The 22,774-nt window shown below is 43.9% G+C and overlaps 1 protein-coding gene, 2 non-coding genes and 1 pseudogene across 3 annotated transcripts; 1 reads left to right on the top strand and 3 right to left on the bottom strand.

The window, feature by feature from the left end:
• Positions 1-337: 337 nt before the first annotated feature.
• Positions 338-5,272, bottom strand: LOC121838607 (annotated as a pseudogene).
• On the bottom strand, positions 4,134-4,270 carry LOC112240149. The gene has a single exon (XR_002951977.1). It is a non-coding gene; the product is annotated as a small nucleolar RNA SNORA13 (small nucleolar RNA).
• On the bottom strand, positions 4,557-4,693 carry LOC112240148. The gene has a single exon (XR_002951976.2). It is a non-coding gene; the product is annotated as a small nucleolar RNA SNORA13 (small nucleolar RNA).
• Positions 5,273-6,734: 1,462 nt separating the features above from the next.
• LOC112240146 (ras-related protein Rab-13-like) lies at positions 6,735-22,390 on the top strand. Its single transcript, XM_024408490.2, has 7 exons — positions 6,735-7,016; positions 7,760-7,820; positions 12,519-12,579; positions 12,871-12,948; positions 20,055-20,144; positions 20,387-20,452; positions 20,685-22,390. Exons 1-7 carry the CDS (start codon positions 6,767-6,769, stop codon positions 20,802-20,804), a joined length of 726 nt encoding a protein of 241 aa, XP_024264258.2. The 5' UTR covers positions 6,735-6,766; the 3' UTR covers positions 20,805-22,390.
• Positions 22,391-22,774: the final 384 nt, after the last annotated feature.

Below are 22,774 nucleotides of genomic sequence, written 5' to 3'. Positions count from 1 at the left end.
CATTTAAGGCTCATTCTAGAGGGACCAGTGTCTATGGGTTCTCTCCTCCCTTGTACTTGGTTGGTTGAATTAAGGTCACTGATTAGTAAGTCAGTCACTGTTCTCACCTGGTTATTTAGGTCTTAATTGAAAGGGAAAAAACAGCAGACCCTCCATGGAATGAGTGACACCCCTGATTTAAGAACACTGGGTCTACTCAAACAGGGTCTCTAGGTAGTTGTTCAGGCATAGATCTAGGACCAACCAGCATACATTCCCCATATGACACCATGTTGTTTTCTAATAATAGAGTCAAACATATTTGACACCTGGATCAAAGACTGACAAGTAAACTGGATTCTTTAAACGAAAAAACTAAACTTTATTAAGAAGTGAGAGACCGGTGGAGTGGTGTTACAGTGATGTCATCATGCCAGGGGACGTTCTCTCTCTACATACACAAAGCAGAGCTCAACACCATCTTTCCTCTTCAGCTTCATCTCCACTTTTCCTCTCGCGTTGTCACTTCCTGAGCAGGGTCACTGTTGGGTCAATCCCGTCTCTCGGTACAACAAGCTCCAATGCTGAGTCTAGTGCTGTTTCCTCCTGAATGAGCATCCTGGGTGAAAAAGAAAGAGTTAGTTATGGTCCCAGACAGATTTCAGTTTTATATGGTAGGGAGAGTGAGGTCAAACTACTGTTTATTGTTAAGGCCAGACTGACAGCCTAGCGGTTATTCAATTATTTAATCTAAACTGCACACGCATCTGCGTAGCCAGGTGCTAAAATGGTTCTATTTTTGATTCTTGATGCGCTGCAACTCCCGCCTCTCCTGTCTCATTGGTTTTTAGGAGCATATACCCACGTTGGTTATTGAAATATGAACAAAAGGTCCACACACCAGTCGGTGGTGGTAATGCACTTTAAAGTTGGTTGCCAACCGACAAAGTCCACAGAAGGAGAGATGACTAGAAACTAACTAGGTTTCCCCTTTTATCTGTGGATTGTCAGAGTAGAAAACACGATTGTGTGCAACTCAAAATTGGTCAGTATTCTACAAAGATCCAGAAAGGACCTTGTGCATTTCAGGTAAAATAACCCAATGCTTATCTCCCAGGACAAATTAGCTCGCTAAATGTTTTGTTTTGACCTGAACAAAAATATAAAATGCAACTATTTCAAAGATTTTACTGAATTACAGTTCATGAGGAAATCAGTCAATATAAATAAATTCATTAGGCCCTTATCAATGGATTTCACATGACTGGGAATACAGATATGCATCTGTTGGTCTAAGATAACTTTAAAAAATGGGTCTCAGGATCTCGTCATGCTATTTCTGTGCATTCGAATTGCCATTGATGAAATGCAATTGCTTTCATAGCTTATTCCTGCCCATACCGTAACCCTGGGGCACTCTGTTGACATCACCAAACTGCTCACCCACACAACGCCATACACGTGGTCTGCTGTTGTGAGGGTGATTGGATGTACTACCAAATTCTCTTAAAATGACATTGGAGGCAGGTTATGGTAGAGAAAAACATTCAATTCTCTGGCAACAGCTCTGGTGGATATTCCTGCAGTCAGTATGCCAATTGCACACTCCCTCAATACCAGACATCTGTGGCATTGTGTTGTCTGACAAAACTGCACATTTGAGTGGCCTTTTGTCCCCAGCACAAGGGGAACCTGTGTAATAATCATGCTGTTGAATTAGCTTCTTGATACTACACCTGTCAGGTGGATTATCTTGGCAAAGGAGAAATGCTCACTAACAGGGATATTTTATTTCAGCTCATGAAACATGGGACCAACATTTTGCATTTATATAGTTGGTTCAGAGCTCGTTTTGATATTTCAACATGCGTGTCTTGGTCTGGTGTGGACATACAAAACCAACATGGTCCAGTCAGCATGTTATGATATGGACAGACATTCACTAGAAACTCATTGCTGCCAATATTGTCAATCATTAATACTAGGACAATATTGACCAACTGACTGGTGATCCAGGAAACGGTATATGGCACGGTATATGGCACCACGGTATATGGCACCGCAGGAATATGACTTTTAGATTGCAAAACCGTCTGTCATACATGTCAGATTTGAATACGGGCCGATGTCATAACACGACATAACACGCCATGCAAGTTGGAGGCGTGCATGGCGTGGCCATGCACGCCTCCAACTCAATCATCAAGTTTGCGGACGACACAACAGTGGTAGGCTTGATTACCAACAACGACGAGACGGCCTACAGGGAGGAGGTGAGGGCCCTCGGAGTGTGGTGTCAGGAAAATAACCTCACACTCAACGTCAACAAAACTAAGGAGATGATTGTGGACTTCAGGAAACAGCAGAGGGAACACCCCCCCATCCACATCGATGGAACAGTAGTGGAGAGGGTAGCAAGTTTTAAGTTCCTCGGCATACACATCACAGACAAACTGAATTGGTCCACAGACAGCATCGTGAGGAAGGCGCAGCAGCGCCTCTCAACCTCAGGAGGCTGAAGAAATTCGGCTTGTCACCAAAAGCACTCACAAACTTCTACAGATGCACAATCGAGAGCATCCTGGCGGGCTGTATCACCGCCTGGTATGGCAACTGCACCGCCCTCAACCGTAAGGCTCTCCAGAGGGTAGTGAGGTCTGCACAACGCATCACCGGGGGCAAACTACCTGCCCTCCAGGACACCTACACCACCCGATGCTACAGGAAGGCCATAAAGATCATCAAGGACATCAACCACCCGAGCCACTGCCTGTTCACCCCGCTGTCATCCAGAAGGCGAGGTCAGTACAGGTGCATCAAAGCTGGGACCGAGAGACTGAAAAACAGCTTCTATCTCAAGGCCATCAGACTGTTAAACAGCCACCACTAACATTGAGTGGCTACTGCCAACACACTGTCAATGACACTGACTCTACTCCAGCCACTTTAATAATGGGAATTGATGGGAAATGATGTAAATATATCACTAGCCACTTTAAACAATGCTACCTTATATGTTACTTACCCTACATTATTCATCTCATATGCATACGTAGGTACTGTACTCTATATCATCGACTGCATCCTTATGTAATACATGTATCACTAGCCACTTGGTTTACATACTCATCTCATATGTATATACTGTACTCGATATCATCTACTGTATCTTGCCTATGCTGCTCTGTACCATCACTCATTCATATATCCTTATGTACATATTCTTTATCCCCTTACACTGTGTATAAGACAGTAGTTTGTTTTTTGGAATTGTTAGTTAGATTACTTGTTCGTTATTACTGCATTGTCGGAACTAGAAGCACAAGCATTTTGCTACACTTGCATTAACATCTGCTAACCATGTGTATGTGACAAATAAAATTTGATTTTGATTTGATACGAGAGGTCGTCTTCTCTCCAATGAGCCATTTATCATATTTTTGCGATTTTCTCACAACGAATGTGTAATTTAACAGGGGGTCTAACACATTCCTCCCGTGTCTGCTTCGTCAGTCCAGGGTGCATTGCATGGTGCTGCGGTGAATGTCAGACTCCACGATGAGGCACATCGATCTGCAGGTTGAAAATTGTGAGATTGTAGACTAAATTGATAGTGCAGTTTGTTTAGGTGATTTCACAGCTAACTAGCAACTTCATATGCTGATATTGACTTGTGTTGTGTTTAGGTATGTTTGCGAGCCAGTTACCTTCCTAGCTAGCCTATAGAGCATTGTGGATTAGGAAGTTGACTTGAGCTGCAACAGATTTCCACGTTGCTACCAACCATATCATAAAATATTGTCCACAGTGTTATGTAGCACTGTAAATGATAGGAATGAGTGGAATTTCTTATAAGTATTGATATAATATTGAGGTCCCTGGCGATTTCTAGCCCTACAAACACTGCCAACCTGAGCTGTGGTGAACACAAACCAAACCACCTGAGCAGGTAAAGGGTCACACTTCAATTGGGGCTATTGAAAAGCAATACATTAAATTATTTGGGTCATGGTCAGTAAAGTATGAGAAAACTACATTTACAACTGAAAAACAAAAATGAGTTTTATTTGACATCTCATGGCATGATTCTAAAGAGTGGCAGGTCAGACTATTACAACCAGAAACAGAACAGACAGTATTATTTCTGTATACTAGTGTGTTCTTGCAGTTACTTATTGAAAGGAATCAGTGGAGACTCCTTCCAAACAAAAGACAACCAACAAGGTTACTGTATGCCTTGGTTGACACCTCATTCACTCTGGAGACAATGAATGGGCAACACATAAAGGCATCAATTATGTCCAACAGTATTTTTCCATCCTGGATACTGTGGAAGGCTGGGGGTGTGTGTAATATAGTACCTTCTGTGAGGCGTGCTTTACCCCTGTAGGTTGACACAGGACTGTGGAGCATCCGACACAGGACGACCGTCTGGGCATGACTGAACACTGTCGTGATCTTATAGCATCCTGTAGAGAGAACAGTTCAGACAAATTAACATTCACCTCAATTTCCTGAACGAGACCTTCTCGTGTTTTCAGTCCCAACAAATCACACAATTTATGTTCTAATTACTGTTGTGTTCTTGCAGTTGTGGTTATTGAAAGGAATCAGTGGAGACTCCTTTCCCAAAAAAAGACAACCACAAGGTTACTGTATGCCTTGGTTGACACCTCATTCACCCTGGAGACAATGAATGGGCAACACAAAGGCAAGTCGCTACACATCCCTCTAGAAACAAGTCAGTCTCGGTAATAAATAACCACCAGACTAGATTTACATTTAAGTCATTTAGCTGACAACTTACAGAAGAGCACGTACTGTTCCCCTGTGGGAATCAAACCCTCAACCCTGGCGTTGAAAGCACCATGCTCTACCAACCGAGCCACACAGGATCACATTGAGTTTCCATTGGCCATGCAAACTCTCCCTTTGGTGGACTGACCAGTTTTACTGAAGACAGGCAAACCAATGACCTGTCAGTTGAATATGGTCCCACATCCCTAGATACTAAACCATTGTCAGTTTAGTTAGTCATTTTTTAAATAAAGTAAAGTCAGTTAAGAACACATTATTTACAATGACTGCGCTTGGTGTGAGCGTGGAGTCACTTCTAGCTCAGTTACAGGGAGACACACTAACCTGGACATTTGACGTCCATAAAATACGAGTTAGGGCTCTGTACAAGACGCTTCTTCTTGTGACTCCTCTTCTCCTCCTCTGAGGTTGGGTGCAACAGGTCCTTTGCGAGCTGAAAGAGAAACCAGAGGGTGGCCATCTTAGAAAATGCAGATGGGCAAGTCCATTTGATAATCTAGCTAGCTAACAAGTTAAAACCATGTCCATACGGGAGACGTGTACAGAAGTTAGTATAATCAAAAACATTTGACAAATGTTCGTTGGGTAAACGCCTGGCTAGTAACTTCAGTACTGGCTAGCCTACGCTTTTTAACGTTATCTTGTTTAGTTAAAGCCTGCGTACGTCCACTATCAAACATAGGTCAAGGAATGAGCATATCTAGTCAAACTGCATCGTGTACAAGCGCTGTCAAATGCTTAGAAACAATAAAACATCAAACTAGTTAGCTAGCTAGTTAGTTACATGTCAGTCCATGCTTTCTATTGCATGTACGCCGCCATATTGCGTCAATTCAGCAGACCATAGCACGCGCTCGGCACGCAGTTTAAGATTGTACGAGCTAACCATTGGTTGAATAATCCCGAATATAAATAAATCTGAATATTTTCAAAGTTCTAATACATCGATGGATGTGGTCATGTACCGCTCAAACAAAATTCCCAAACTGAAGCAAGGGTTATATTGCCTGTGTGCGCACTTACTGGCATGTTAGCGAGTTTGTAGCCGTTGCCGAAAAGAAGGATCAACCGGAAGTTGATAGTTAATAAATGAACGGGGCCCGGTGGCAGGGGCCGGAAGTGTTTTGTCGCCATTACGTGTCAAGGAGGCGAGGCAAAGGAGGCCATGTTTGTGAGGTCAACTCTTTCTTCCAAATCACACAGGTCTACACACAGAGGTTTTGTTCAGCGCCATCTATAACTAGCCTTACTGGCACATTTGATTTTGTTAGATTTCTCTCGCAGTGTGAGGGAGAGACCACTTCATTTTTAATAGAGACATTCAATTTTATATTTCTCATCCACCTCATCTTTTCATTTATTTGTCAGTCAAATCCTGTTTGTTACTCGTTGTTGTATCGACGAAAAGAAATATGGTACTAAGGATACACGTATACAGAGATATTGTGACTTATTTCAGTACATGGGTCTCTTTCACACAGCTAAGACTTTATTCATATGGTCGAGCGCCCTCTGCTGTCTATAAGCAGTATCAGCCATTCCTGCTGTCCCATTTCAGTCTGTTCCCTCCACTGTAATAACTGAACCCCTCCCTCTCTACGTAATCCTACGTGAACTTCGGCAGGAGAAAGTTTTTGAGCGAAAACGTAGCCCTGTCTGTGTGGAATGGATGTATGTTAATCGGCCTTTGGAAGAAAATAACTTGACATTTTGGCTTGATAAATGGATTTTAACAAAGCTTTGTGGCGCTGTAGAATTGTATAGCCCATTGAAGTGCAGAAGCTTTTGTTCCAACTTTCGTTTTGTAACTTGTGGCGTTCTGTTTTATTTTTCTCCGACCAAAAGAGATTGGGGAGAACCGTAATTTACCGGTGACCGTTTTCAAGGGAAAGGGAAAACAAGCGGATTTTATGCTGAAGAAAAGCAGAAACTCCCAGGAGAAATGAGAGTGTGATTTTGACCTTCGTGTATGTTGAGCAATACTTTTAAGGCATTTCTTAACCTCTTAAACGTTACAAATAAGTGTAAGAAGAACATTGGAAAGTGTACTGGTTTTGTAAAGGGTGATAATTCACCAAAAACTTTGAAAGACATTATGGCGAAGAAGTACGACTTCCTTTTCAAATTATTACTCATCGGAGATAGTGGAGTGGGGAAAACATGTCTGATTATTCGATTTGCTGAGGACAACTTCAACTCAACCTACATATCAACTATCGGTATGTAGCCTAGCTCTACGAAATCTCATTTAATCGGCTATAGCCTAATCGGCCCCAAAATATTCAGCAACCCTTTCAATTTGTCATTGCTGATATAGGCACCATTATGTCAGCAACATATAATGCCACGTTCTTATCACTTTCACCACGCAGTTATCTCACGTTTCCAGTTTTGCTGTGTTCATGTCTCTACACGTCTCTATCGCTGTCTTCCTATATCTCAGTCTGATATCCCTATTGTAGTTCACCTATATTGTTGCTGTGCTGCTGTTTCTATATCTTCTCCATATCCCCCTCTCCCCTCCCTCACTTTACCCAGAGGGTCCACCCACCCCCATTCCTCCTATCTCTTTTCAGTCTCTCATTATCAGAAAAATGGTTGTCCTCCCTTGGAATTCACAGTTTAAGACGCCCATCTTCTCTGTCCTCTCTCTCCGTCCCTGTCCTGCAGGAAACCCAGACAATAACAAACCCAGAGACTGTGTGTGTAATATATATATATATATATATATATATATATATATATATGGTAGAATGGGGCAGAGCTAGACAGACTTTACTATCCCAGTGAAGGTTTGATGAATTAAGAATGCCTGTCTCACCCTCTGTTCATCTCAAAATGGTTTAATTGGCATGACCTATATTTGCTGCAATGTGTGTGGGAATTTAACTCATTGCCTTCCCTCCCTTCCTGTCGACCTCCTCCCTCCCCTCTCTCTGTCATCCTCCCATCCTTTCTTCAGGCATCGACTTTAAAGTAAAGACGATAGACGTGGAGGGAAAGAAAGTCAAACTGCAAGTCTGGTAAGAGAAGAGGATCCAGGCAAAGACAGAATGAAAGGTCCATTTAGGACTACTGTTTCCATTTAGTACTGTTTCCATGTTTCCATTTAGGACTACTGTTTCAGCATTTAGGACTACTGTTTCCATTTTAGGACTACTGTTTCCATGTAGGACTACTGTTTCCATGTAGGACTACTGTTTCCATGTAGGACTACTGTTTCCATGTAGGACTACTGTTTCCATGTAGGACTACTGTTTCCATGTAGGGACTACTGTTTCCATGGACTACTGTTTCCAGGACTACTGTTTCCATGTAGGACTACTGTTTCCATTTAGGACTACTGTTTCCATTTAGGACTACTGTTTCCATTTAGGACTACTGTTTCCATTCTACTGTTTCCATTTAGGACTACTGTTTCCATTTAGGACTACTGTTTCCATTTAGGACTACTGTTTCCATGTAGGACTACTGTTTCCATGTAGGACTACTGTTTCCATTTAGGACTACTGTTTCCATTTAGGAAACCATTTAGGACTACTGTTTCCATTTAGGACTACTGTTTGCTGCTCTCTAAGAGTGATGACAGTTATGGGACCGACACACAGATTTTATTCAACTCCTCGTGTGTTATGGACGTGTGTCTACTTCTCTTTCTCAGAGGAAAGAGGAACCTCCCTTTTTACCAAAACAACCAACTGTTTATGACAGGGTTTTCTGTCCAAATGTCACTCAAAGGGTCACCACTCACTGATTGTAGTACAAGACCTTAAGAATGTAAGATTGTGATTTTATTTGTGGTGTTAGACTAAAGGCATGCAACCCAGTATGAAATAGCTGCAATATACACTACAAATCAAATTGTATTTGTCACATGTGCCAAATACAACAGGTGTCGCCCTTACCGTGAAGGGCTTACTGACAAGCCCTTAACCAACAATGGAGTTCAAGAAATGTAGGGGGACAATGTAAATAGTCCTGGTGGCCATTTGATTAATTGTTCAGCAGTCTTATGATTCGGGGTAGAAGCTGTTAAGGAGCCTTTTGGTCCTAGACTTGGTGCTCCGGTACCGCTTGCCTTGCAGTAGCAGAGAGAACAGTCTATGACTGGGGTGACTGGAGTTGTTGACAATATTTTGGGCCTTCCTCTGACAGCGCCTAGTATAGAGGTCCTGGATGCCAGCAAACTTGGCCCCAGTGATGTACTGGGCTGTACACACTACCCTTTGTAGTGCTTTACGGTCAGATGCTGAGTAGTTGCCATACCAAGCGGTGATGCAACTGGTCAAGATGCTCTTGATTTTTTTATTTTACCTTTATTTAACTAGGCATGTCAGTTAAGAACAAATTCTTATTTTCAAAGACGGCCTAGGAACAGAAGGTTAACTGCCTTGTTCAGGGGCAGAATGACAGATTTTTACCTCTGGATTTTTTGTCACCTCGGGATTTGATCGTGCAACCTTTCAGTTACAAGTCCAACGCTCTAACCACTAGGCTACCTGCTGCCCGAGGGTGAAGCTGTAGAACTTATTGAGGATCTGGGGACCCATGCCGAAAAGGTGTTGTCGTGCCCTCTTCACAATTGTCTTGGTGTGTTTGGACCATGATAGTTTGTTGGTGATGTGGACCCCAGGGAACTTGAAACTCTCAACCCGCTCCACTTCAGTCCCATCAATGTTTTTGGGGGCCTGTTCGGCCCTCCTTTTCCTATAGTCCACGATCAGCTCCTTTGTCTTGCTCACATTGAGAGAGAGGTTGTTACTCTGGCACCACACTGCCAGGTCTCTGAACTCTTCCCTAATAGGCTGTCTCATCGTTGTTGGTGATCAGGCCTACCACTATTGTGTCGTCAGCAAACTTAATGATGGTGTTGGAGTCGTGCTTGGCCACGCAGTCGTGGGTGAACAGGGAGTGCAGGAGGGGACTCAACATGGGCCCCAGTGTTGCGGATCAACATGGCAGATGTGTTGTTGCCTACCCTTACCACCTGGGGGTGGCCTGTCAGGAAGTCCAGGATCCAGTTGCAGATGGAGGTGTTTATTCCCAGGGTCCTTAGCTAGTGATTAGCTTTTTTGGGCACTGGTTTTGAACGCTGAGCTGTAGTCAATGAACAGCATTCTCACATATGTGTTCCATTTGTCCAGGTGGGAAAGGGCAGTGTGGAGTGCAATAGAAATTGCATCAACTGTGGATCTGTTAAGGTGGTATGCAAATTGGAGTGAGTCCAAGGTTTCTGGCATGATGGTGTTGATATGAGCCATGACCTTTCAAAGCACTTCATGGCTACCGAAGTGAGTGCTACGGGGCGGTAATCATGTAGGCAGGTTACCTTCGCTTTCTTGGTCACAGGGACTATGGTGGTCTGTTTTGAAACGTGTAAGTATTACAGACTCGGCCAGGGAGAGGTTGAAAATGTCAGTGAAGACACTTGCCAGTTGGTAATGCTTTGAGTACACGTCCTGGTAATCCATCTGTCCCTGCGGCCTTGTGAATGTTGACCTGTTTAAAGGTCTTGCTCACATCGGCTACAGATAGCGTGATCATACAGTCATCCGGAACAGCTGGTGCTCTCATGCATGCTTCAGTGTTGCTTGCCTCGAAGCGAGCATAAAAGGCATTTAGCTCGTCTGGTAGGCTTGCGGTGACCAAAAGCATGTGGGCGGGCACCTGTTTGTTGAACATATCATTCCATATTCATGGGCATTAATATGGGGTTGATGTCAGGGCTCTGTGCAGGCCAGTCAAGTGCTAACACACCAATCTCGACAAACCATTTTTGTATGGACCTGGATTTGTGCATGGGGGCTTTGTCATGCTGAAACAGGAAAGGGCCTTCCCCCAAACTGTTGCCACAAAGTTGGAATCACAGAATCGTCCAAAATGTCATTGTTTGCTGTAGTGTTAAGATTTCCCTTCACTGGAACTAAGGGGCCTAACCCGAACCACGAAAAACAGCCCCAGATCATTATTCCTCCTCTACCAAACTGTACAGTTGGCACTATGCATTGGGGCAGGTAGCTTTGTCGTGGCATCTGCCAAACCCAGATTTGTCGGTTGGACTGCCAGATGGTAAAGCGTGATTCATCACTCCAAAGAACATGTTTCCACTGCTCCAGAGTCCAATGGCAGCGAGCTTTACACCACTCTAGCTAACGCTTGGCATTACGCATGGAGATCTTAGGCTTGTGTGAGTCTGTTCGGCCATGGAAACCCATTTCATCAAGCTCCCGATGAACAGTTCTTATGCAGAGGCAGTTTGGAACTTGGTAGTGAGTGTTACAACAGACAATTTTTACATAGTATGTGCTTCAGCACTCTGCAGTCCCGTTCAGTGAGCTTTTGTGGCCTACCACTTCATGGCTGAGCCGTTGTTGCTCCTAGACGTTTCCACTTCACAATAACAGCACTTACAGTTGACTTGGGCAGTTCTAGCACGAACTGACTTGTAGAAAAGGTTGCATCCTATGACGGTGCCACGTTGAAAGTCACTGAGCTCTTCAGTAAGGCCATTCTACTGCCAATGTTTGTCGATGGAGATTGCATGGTGGTGTGCTCAATTTTTATACACCTGTCAGCAATGGGTGTGGCTGAAATAGCCGAACCCACTAATTTTAGAAGAGATGTCCACATACTTTTTTATATATAGTGTATATCTGGCATATGTCACTGAGTACACTGAGACATTGACTGGCAAGGCCTTTGGTGTAGGCTATGACTTCACCTATGTTTTATCTGTCAGTGAATGCCAGTGAGTTATCATAAAGTCAGACATGAAGTCTGAAGCAGCCATAAAGAGTTTATTGAATTGGCATAAAACATGCGCATGTCTCATCTCTGTGCATTCCACACCCCTGGTAGAAGTTGTCCTTTGATACAGGATCAGGTTAACCTCCCAAATCCTGACTTGAGCCGTTAGGGGGATATGCCGTACTGACCATCACAGGAGGCTGCTGAGGGGAGAATGGCATGAACGGAGCAAATGGAATGGCACCAAAACACCTGGAAACCATGGAAACCATGTGTTTGATGTATTTGTTACCGTTCCACTTATTCCGCTCCAGTCATTAGAACAAGCCTGTCCTCCCCAATTTAAGGTGCCACCAACCTCCTTTGCTGACCATAGCTCAGTGTGTAGGTGGGGAACTTCTACGTTCTTTGCTGTGAGAACATTAGTGTGACCATAGCGTAATGTTTTTGCAGAAGCGTGGATAAATGATGTGCTGAACACACGTGTGTGAAGGCTGTATGGCTCTGGATATGTATGTGTAAACAGTGTACTCTTTCAATTGGGTGCTGCGTTAGAAAAACAGGAAATGTGTAGAGAAAGAACAGCCACCAACTGCCAACACAGACACATCTGCAGTAGTTTCAGTGCTTACTACAGATGTAGGATCTTAATTTGATCATGCTTTTGTTGCTGAGAATCTTCCTGCAAAGCATGAAATGCAAACTTGTAGTGCATTTGATTTTTAAAAAGGGTTCTAAAATGTGTAATTTCCACTTTCAGACTTGATTTACCCTTATGGAAAATGTATCAACCCCTACAAAAATGTCCATTAATTATAATCCACATAATAATTCACATTTCCTTTTGCTGCAGTATTATTTTCCTGTTATAGCAAACTGGCTCAAATTAAGATCCTACATCTGTACTCCAGGTTGTTCAAAGAGCTACTTTTTGAAGAAGGTGAAACATTTTCCCTAATGTATTCTGTTTTCAGGGACACAGCAGGGCAGGAGAGGTTTAAGACCATCACTACAGCCTACTACAGAGGAGCTATGGTGAGTCTCTCAACTCTCTCTCAATCAGATCACAAGTGATTTAATCATCTACACCTGTCTAAAACTGAGCACAATCAGAATGTGGACAAGATCAGGACAAAAGGGGCATCTTAGCACCAGGCATAAACGGGCCTTCTCTCTCTCTCTTCACCTTTGTAGATATGAGAGAACATTATGGGTGTAAGGTTATGACTGGAACTATTAGTATCACATTTCTTACAATCATCAGGTTGATTTTGAATTGCACAATGTTTTATTTTTGTCTGACTCATGTCTCCCGTGATCTCTCAGGGCATCATCCTGGTGTATGACATCACAGACGAGAAGTCCTACGAGAACATTCAGAACTGGATGAAGAGCATCAAGGAGGTGACAGGGAAACACAGGCTGACTGTTGACAGGGAAACACAGGCTGACTGTTGACAGGGAAACACAGGCTGACTGTTGACAGGGTAGCACAGGCTGACTGTTGACAGGGAAACACAGGCTGACTGTTGACAGGGAAACACAGGCTGACTGTTGACAGGGAAACACAGGCTGACTGTTGACAGGGAAACACAGGCTGACTGTTGACAGGGAAACACAGGCTGACTGTTGACAGGGAAACACAGGCTGACTGTTGACAGGGGAACACAGGCTGACTGTTGACAGGGGAACACAGGCTGACTGTTGACAGGGAAAAACACAGGCTGACTTGACAGGGAAACACAGGCTGACTGTTGACAGGGAAACACAGGCTGACTGTTGACAGGGAAACACAGGCTGACTGTTGACAGGGAAACACAGGCTGACTGTTGACAGGGAAACACGAAGGCTGACTGTTGACAGGGTAACACGAAGGCTGACTGTTGACAGGGCAACACGAAGGCTGACTGTTGACAGGGCAACACGAAGGCTGACTGTTGACAGGGCAACACGAAGGCTGACTGTTGACAGGGAAACACGAAGGCTGACTGTTGACAGGGAAACACGAAGGCTGACTGTTGACAGGGAAACACGAAGGCTGACTGTTGACAGGGAAAACACGAAGGCTGACTGTTGACAGGGAAACACGAAGGCTGACTGTTGACAGGGAAACACGAAGGCTGACTGTTGACAGGGAAACACGAAGGCTGACTGTTGACAGGGAAACACGAAGGCTGACTGTTGACAGGGAAACACGAAGGCTGACTGTTGACAGGGAAACACGAAGGCTGACTGTTGACAGGGAAACACGAAGGCTGACTGTTGACAGGGAAACACGAAGGCTGACTGTTGACAGGGAAACACGAAGGCTGACTGTTGACAGGGAAACACGAAGGCTGACTGTTGACAGGGAAACACGAAGGCTGACTGTTGACAGGGAAACACGAAGGCTGACTGTTGACAGGGAAACACGAAGGCTGACTGTTGACAGGGAAACACGAAGGCTGACTGTTGACAGGGAAACACGAAGGCTGACTGTTGACAGGGAAACACGAAGGCTGACTGTTGACAGGGAAACACGAAGGCTGACTGTTGACAGGGAAACACGAAGGCTGACTGTTGACAGGGAAACACGAAGGCTGACTGTTGACAGGGAAACACGAAGGCTGACTGTTGACAGGGAAACACGAAGGCTGACTGTTGACAGGGAAACACGAAGGCTGACTGTTGACAGGGAAACACGAAGGCTGACTGTTGACAGGGAAACACGAAGGCTGACTGTTGACAGGGAAACACGAAGGCTGACTGTTGACAGGGAAACACGAAGGCTGACTGTTGACAGGGAAACACGAAGGCTGACTGTTGACAGGGAAACACGAAGGCTGACTGTTGACAGGGAAACACGAAGGCTGACTGTTGACAGGGAAACACGAAGGCTGACTGTTGACAGGGAAACACGAAGGCTGACTGTTGACAGGGAAACACGAAGGCTGACTGTTGACAGGGAAACACGAAGGCTGACTGTTGACAGGGAAACACGAAGGCTGACTGTTGACAGGGAAACACGAAGGCTGACTGTTGACAGGGAAACACGAAGGCTGACTGTTGACAGGGAAACACGAAGGCTGACTGTTGACAGGGAAACACGAAGGCTGACTGTTGACAGGGAAACACGAAGGCTGACTGTTGACAGGGAAACACGAAGGCTGACTGTTGACAGGGAAACACGAAGGCTGACTGTTGACAGGGAAACACGAAGGCTGACTGTTGACAGGGCAACACGAAGGCTGACTGTTGACAGGGCAACACGAAGGCTGACTGTTGACAGGGCAACACGAAGGCTGACTGTTGACAGGGAAACACGAAGGCTGACTGTTGTGAAACAGGGAAGGGACAAGACATGACACAGGCCAGAAAGAAACTGAGGGCAGCATTTTCTCAGGCCTCTAGGAAGGATTTGAAACAATAAAATGAGACATGAGCAACACTACCAGAGGGTCTCATACCACTGTTTCCTTATTCCTTGGTCAGTGATGGATGACTTTTAGAAAAGCACGAGGAGCAGAAATGATGTAGCTGTCCTTCCACTGACATTGGAGGCACAGTCCTGGTCCTCATTATAGAAACATGTTAACGTTATTTTGATGAATCAGCCATTATGCACAGTGACATCAAACAACCCCTAGACAGACAGTCTTATGGAATGACTGCACAGGACATTAAACAACCCCTAGACAGACAGTCTTATGGAATGACTGCACAGGACATTAAACAACCCCTAGACAGACAGTCTTATGAAATGACTGCACAGGACATTAAACAACCCCTAGACAGACAGTCTTATGGAATGACTGCACAGTGACATCAAACAACCCCTAGACAGACAGTCTTATGGAATGACTGCACAGGACATTAAACAACCCCTAGACAGACAGTCTTATGGAATGACTGCACAGTGACATCAAACAACCCCTAGACAGACAGTCTTATGGAATGACTGCACAGTGACATCATACAACCCCTAGACAGACAGTCTTATGGAATGACTGCACAGTGACATCAAACAACCCCTAGACAGACAGTCTTATGGAATGACTGCACAGTGACATCATACAACCCCTAGACAGACAGTCTTATGGAATGACTGCACAGTGACATCAAACAACCCCTAGACAGACAGTCTTATGGAATGACTGCACAGTGACATCAAACAACCCCTAGACAGACAGTCTTATGGAATGACTGCACAGTGACATCATACAACCCCTAGACAGACAGTCTTATGGAATGACTGCACAGTGACATCAAACAACCCCTAGACAGACAGTCTTATGGAATGACTGCACAGTGACATCAAACAACCCCTAGACAGACAGTCTTATTGAATGACTGCACAGTGACATTAAACAACCACTAGACAGACAGTCTTATGGAATGACTGCACAGGACATTAAACAACCCCTAGACAGACAGTCTTATGAAATGACTGCACAGGACATTAAACAACCCCTAGACAGACAGTCTTATGGAATGACTGCACAGGACATCAAACAACCCCTAGACAGACAGTCTTATGGAATGACTGCACAGTGACATCAAACAACCCCTAGACAGACAGTCTTATGGAATGACTGCACAGTGACATTAAACAACCCCTAGACAGACAGTCTTATAGTCTTATGGAATGACTGCACAGGACATTAAACAACCCCTAGACAGACAGTCTTATGGAATGACTGCACAGTGACATCAAACAACCCCTAGACAGACAGTCTTATGGAATGACTGCACAGTGACATTAAACAACCCCTAGACAGACAGTCTTATAGTCTTATGGAATGACTGCACAGTGACATCAAACAACCCCTAGACAGACAGTCTTATGGAATGACTGCACAGTGACATCATACAACCCTAGACAGACAGTCTTATTGAATGACTGCACAGTGACATTAAACAACCCCTAGACAGACAGTCTTATGGAATGACTGCACAGGACATTAAACAACCCCTAGACAGACAGTCTTATGGAATGACTGCACAGGACATTAAACAACCCCTAGACAGACAGTCCTATGAAATGACTGCACAGTGACATCAAACAACCCCTAGACAGACAGTCTTATGGAATGACTGCACAGTGACATCAAACAACCCCTAGACAGACAGTCTTATGGAATGACTGCACAGGACATTAAACAACCCCTAGACAGACAGTCTTATGGAATGACTGCACAGTGACATCAAACAACCCCTAGACAGACAGTCTTATGGAATGACTGCACAGTGACATCATACAACCCCTAGACAGACAGTCTTATTGAATGACTGCACAGTGACATTAAACAACCCCTAGACAGACAGTCTTATGGAATGACTGCACAGGACATTAAACAACCCCTAGACAGACAGTCTTATGGAATGACTGCACAGGACATTAAACAACCCCTAGACAGACAGTCTTATGAAATGACTGCACAGTGACATCAAACAACCCCTAGACAGACAGTCTTATGGAATGACTGCACAGTGACATCAAACAACCCCTAGACAGACAGTCTTATGGAATGACTGCACAGGACATTAAACAACCCCTAGACAGACAGTCTTATGGAATGACTGCACAGTGACATTAAACAACCCCTAGACAGACAGTCTTATGGAATGACTGCACAGTGACATCAAACAACCCCTAGACAGACAGTCTTATGGAATGACTGCACAGGACATTAAACAACCCCTAGACAGACAGTCTTATGGAATGACTGCACAGGACATTAAACAACCCCTAGACAGACAGTCTTATGGAATGACTGCACAGGACATTAAACAACCCCTAGACAGACAGTCTTATGGAATGACTGCACAGTGACATTAAACAACCCCTAGACAGACAGTCTTATGGAATGACTGCACAGGACATTAAACAACCCCTAGACAGACAGTCTTATGGAATGACTGCACAGGACATCAAACAACCCCTAGACAGACAGTCTTATGGAATGACTGCACAGGACATCAAACAACCCCTAGACAGACAGTCTTATGGAATGACTGCACAGGACATTAAACAACCCCTAGACAGACAGTCTTATGGAATGACTGCACAGTGACATTAAACAACCCCTAGACAGACAGTCTTATGGAATGACTGCACAGGACATTAAACAACCCCTAGACAGACAGTCTTATGGAATGACTGCACAGGACATTAAACAACCCCTAGACAGACAGTCTTATGGAATGACTGCACAGTGACATTAAACAACCCCTAGACAGACAGTCTTATGAAATGACTGCACAGGACATTAAACAACCCCTAGACAGACAGTCTTATGGAATGACTGCACAGTGACATTAAACAACCCCTAGACAGACAGTCTTATGGAATGACTGCACAGGACATTAAACAACCCCTAGACAGACAGTCTTATGGAATGACTGCACAGTGACATTAAACAACCCCTAGACAGACAGTCTTATGGAATGACTGCACAGGACATTAAACAACCCCTAGACAGACAGTCTTATGGAATGACTGCACAGGACATTAAACAACCCCTAGACAGACAGTCTTATGAAATGACTGCACAGTGACATCAAACAACCCCTAGACAGACAGTCTTATGGAATGACTGCACAGTGACATCAAACAACCCCTAGACAGACAGTCTTATGGAATGACTGCACAGGACATTAAACAACCCCTAGACAGACAGTCTTATGGAATGACTGCACAGTGACATTAAACAACCCCTAGACAGACAGTCTTATGGAATGACTGCACAGTGACATCAAACAACCCCTAGACAGACAGTCTTATGGAATGACTGCACAGGACATTAAACAACCCCTAGACAGACAGTCTTATGGAATGACTGCACAGGACATTAAACAACCCCTAGACAGACAGTCTTATGGAATGACTGCACAGGACATTAAACAACCCCTAGACAGACAGTCTTATGGAATGACTGCACAGTGACATTAAACAACCCCTAGACAGACAGTCTTATGGAATGACTGCACAGGACATTAAACAACCCCTAGACAGACAGTCTTATGGAATGACTGCACAGGACATCAAACAACCCCTAGACAGACAGTCTTATGGAATGACTGCACAGGACATTAAACAACCCCTAGACAGACAGTCTTATGGAATGACTGCACAGTGACTTAAACAACCCCTAGACAGACAGTCTTATGGAATGACTGCACAGGACATTAAACAACCCCTAGACAGACAGTCTTAAATGACTGCACAGGACATTAAACAACCCCTAGACAGACAGTCTTATGGAATGACTGCACAGTGACATTAAACAACCCCTAGACAGACAGTCTTATGGAATGACTGCACAGGACATTAAACAACCCCTAGACAGACAGTCTTATGGAATGACTGCACAGTGACATTAAACAACCCCTAGACAGACAGTCTTATGGAATGACTGCACAGGACATTAAACAACCCCTAGACAGACAGTCTTATGGAATGACTGCACAGTGACATTAAACAACCCCTAGACAGACAGTCTTATGGAATGACTGCACAGGACATTAAACAACCCCTAGACAGACAGTCTTATGGAATGACTGCACAGTGACATTAAACAACCCCTAGACAGACAGTCTTATGGAATGACTGCACAGTGACATTAAACAACCCCTAGACAGACAGTCTTATGGAATGACTGCACAGTGACATTAAACAACCCCTAGACAGACAGTCTTATGGAATGACTGCACAGGACATTAAACAACCCCTAGACAGACAGTCTTATGGAATGACTGCACAGTGACATTAAACAACCCCTAGACAGACAGTCTTATGAAATGACTGCACAGTGACATCAAACAACCCCTAGACAGACAGTCTTATGGAATGACTGCACAGTGACATCAAACAACCCTAGACAGACAGTCTTATGGAATGACTGCACAGGACATTAAACAACCCCTAGACAGACAGTCTTATGGAATGACTGCACAGTGACATCAAACAACCCCTAGACAGACAGTCTTATGGAATGACTGCACAGGACATTAAACAACCCCTAGACAGACAGTCTTATGGAATGACTGCACAGGACATTAAACAACCCCTAGACAGACAGTCTTATGGAATGACTGCACAGTGACATCATACAACCCCTAGACAGACAGTCTTATGGAATGACTGCACAGGACATTAAACAACCCCTAGACAGACAGTCTTATGGAATGACTGCACAGGACATTAAACAACCCCTAGACAGACAGTCTTATGGAATGACTGCACAGGACATTAAACAACCCCTAGACAGACAGTCTTATGGAATGACTGCACAGTGACATTAACATGTTTACATTTGTTTGCAGAGTTAACAAAGATAAGTTCAAAGTGAACATATTCAAATGAGTTCATGATTCCCCATCTGAACCAAGAGTTAGATGTGGCTCCAATTTAGAGCTGAATTAAAGCCTCTCCTAGAGGGTGCTTGGGGAGGCAGAACTAAGGGCAGAAGATGAGGGATACATCATTGAAATATAAAATGGATGCCAACTCCCTATCTTTTATCCCCCAGAATGCATCAGCGGGGGTCAGCCGGATGTTGCTAGCTAACAAGTGTGACATTGAGGCCAAGAGGAAGGTATCCAAGGAAACGGGGGAAAAGGTGAGCCTCTACCATTTTTATGATCATTGTTTTGATTATGAAGTGTTTTCTTTCAATGATATTGACACTGATGTGCAGATGTTAGTGATGGATGGATGTGTGGATCATTGAGGGAGAAGAGCTCCGACTTTTCAACCTGAAGAGTTCCCAGTTGTTTTGAACGTGGCATAAACTCTGCTGATTAGGAGAGGGAAGTGACATCATATCCTGCTGTAATCACACTTGTGTTCTGTTGTTGACAGCTGGCAAAGGATCATGGGATCAGATTCTTTGAGACCAGTGCGAAGGCCAGCATCAATGTTGATGAGGTGAGATAAATATGTTATTTGAGATATTATATTTATGCCCTTTATTCAATCACAGAGTCTGTCTTTATCTGGTCCTTTTATTATGCATTTCACATGGGGAATATGGGTGATATGTTGTCCTTTTCATACAGGTTACATGTGCCACATAGCCTAATAATCCCCATACCCCCTCTCACCTACTGTTACCCTTTCTCTGCCCCTCTCTCCTCCACCACTTCCTGCCTCTCTGTAGTCTTTTATGGCTTTGGCTCGAGATATTCTACTGAAGTCCAGCAAGAAGCAGGGCCCCACAGGTCGCGAGGTCAAAATCACCAACGCTGAGAAGAAATCCTCCAAATGTCTCCTACTGTAGAGGCAGAGCTGGCCTGTCCTGGCTGACTCTTTGTTGCCCGAGGGAACTATCACATATAGGAACAATATTATTGCAAAGGAAAGGGTTTCAAAGGCGCAATCCACAAGTTCTCTGTCCCCTGTGGCAACAAGATCATTTTCATAAACTATTGACTTGAAAAAATATAAATGTTTTCATTTACTTCCCCTCCCCTTTAAAAAGTGCTAACTACACTTCTTTTTAAACCAGAAAGCAAACTTCTGGATTGCACTTTTAATGACCATGTAACTATGTTGAGGTGGTCCAAGGGCATTTTACAGAGGAATATCCAGTGGTTTGTTTAAACAATAGGATGAACACCACCTTGATTTCCCCCAAAACATGTTTTGTATCAACTGTCTTCAATCTCCTGCAATGGCTTTGTTGTCTTGGTGACTGACTGATTGACATGGTATGTTTACACTCCACCAGAGCCATACAGAGTTAAGGAAAATATCTTCCATGTTCCATATCTTCACATGTTCCATGAGACAACATTCCAAAATGAATTCCTTCTACAATGATCTGTTGAACTAGATTTTTTGGAACCAACATGGTGGTCGATCAAATTCTAAATCCCAACCTGAGTTTGCTGAACTCTGTAATCCCATGGCTCTGGACTTCACACTGTACAGTAGTGGTGCACAGCTCCTTAATGGAACAAGAGTCTGCTGTGTTTCATTCTATCTCTCTATTTCAGAGGAATTATTTTTCCTTGATTAACCAGGAACATTAACAAGTGACCTTTCAGTCAAACTACCAATCACATTCTTGCTTTTTGATTGAACAGTTGATGTAACAGTAGATTGTCTCGAGAGTGTAATCACTGGGCTCCTCGGATGGAAATGAGTTCCTGATGGAGAGACGAGGTCAAAAAGCAGCAGGTAGTACTGTAACATTAAAGGTAACTACTACCATAATGGGGACCCTAGAGGACCTGAGTTGTGCACCGCTGCCATAGAATCACTTTTCAGTGTCATAGCCAAAGAATGTACATTAGGACAACACACAGACATTCCTTTCCATTTGTTTTATTTCTATGTTCATAGCAGCTCATAGCTGTTTAGGAGGAGCACAGGGGGCATTCTAGAGCATGACGGGAGTTTAGATCTATATGCTGTAACTATGATGATGGTACCTTATGCTCTTAAAGGGATAGTTCACCCTGAATTGTAATTTTGCCTGTGTTTTCCACACTACGTAAAGATGAGTGATCTGGCTTGTGCCTGTTGTAAACTATTCTTCTACTACATAAAGTGTGGTACATGGATGGACTGAGGATGTGGAAGAGGGAGACAGGGAAGTGCAATATGAGAGGAGAGGAGTGATGAGAGAATGAGATGGATAGATGAAGCAAGGGAACAAAAACAGATGAGTAAAGCAAGTGTCATAGAGACAGGGATGGAATGATGCTGATGAGAGTTGGACATAGAGGGATGAGATGTTCTCTTTTGCTGATAGACATACTGACCCTTTCTGATCTGATAGACATACTGACCCTTTCTGATCTGATAGACATACTGACCCTTTCTGATCTGATAGACATACTGACCCTTTCTGATCTGATAGACATACTGACCCTTTCTGATCTGATAGACATACTGACCCTTTCTGATCTGATAGACATACTGACCCTTTCTGATCTGATAGACAAACTGACCCTTTCTGATCTGATAGACAAACTGACCCTTTCTGATCTGATAGACAAACTGACCCTTTCTGATCTGATAGACAAACTGACCCTTTCTGATCTGATAGACATACTGACCCTTTCTGATCTGATAGACATATCTGACCCTTTCTGATCTGATAGACAAAGACATACTGACCCTTTCTGATCTGATAGACAAACTGACCCTTTCTGATCTGATAGACAAAATGACCTTTATCTCATGCACCTGTTCAACAGCTTTGTTAAAAAGAAACACCCTTCCTTCCTCTTTCAGACAGAC

The sequence above is a fragment of the Oncorhynchus tshawytscha genome, linkage group LG23 (assembly GCF_018296145.1).
Source record: "Oncorhynchus tshawytscha isolate Ot180627B linkage group LG23, Otsh_v2.0, whole genome shotgun sequence".
In the NCBI taxonomy this organism is placed as follows: domain Eukaryota; kingdom Metazoa; phylum Chordata; class Actinopteri; order Salmoniformes; family Salmonidae; genus Oncorhynchus; species Oncorhynchus tshawytscha.
The sequence above is the reverse complement of the archived record's forward strand: the minus strand, read 5'-3'. Positions and strand labels throughout refer to the sequence as shown.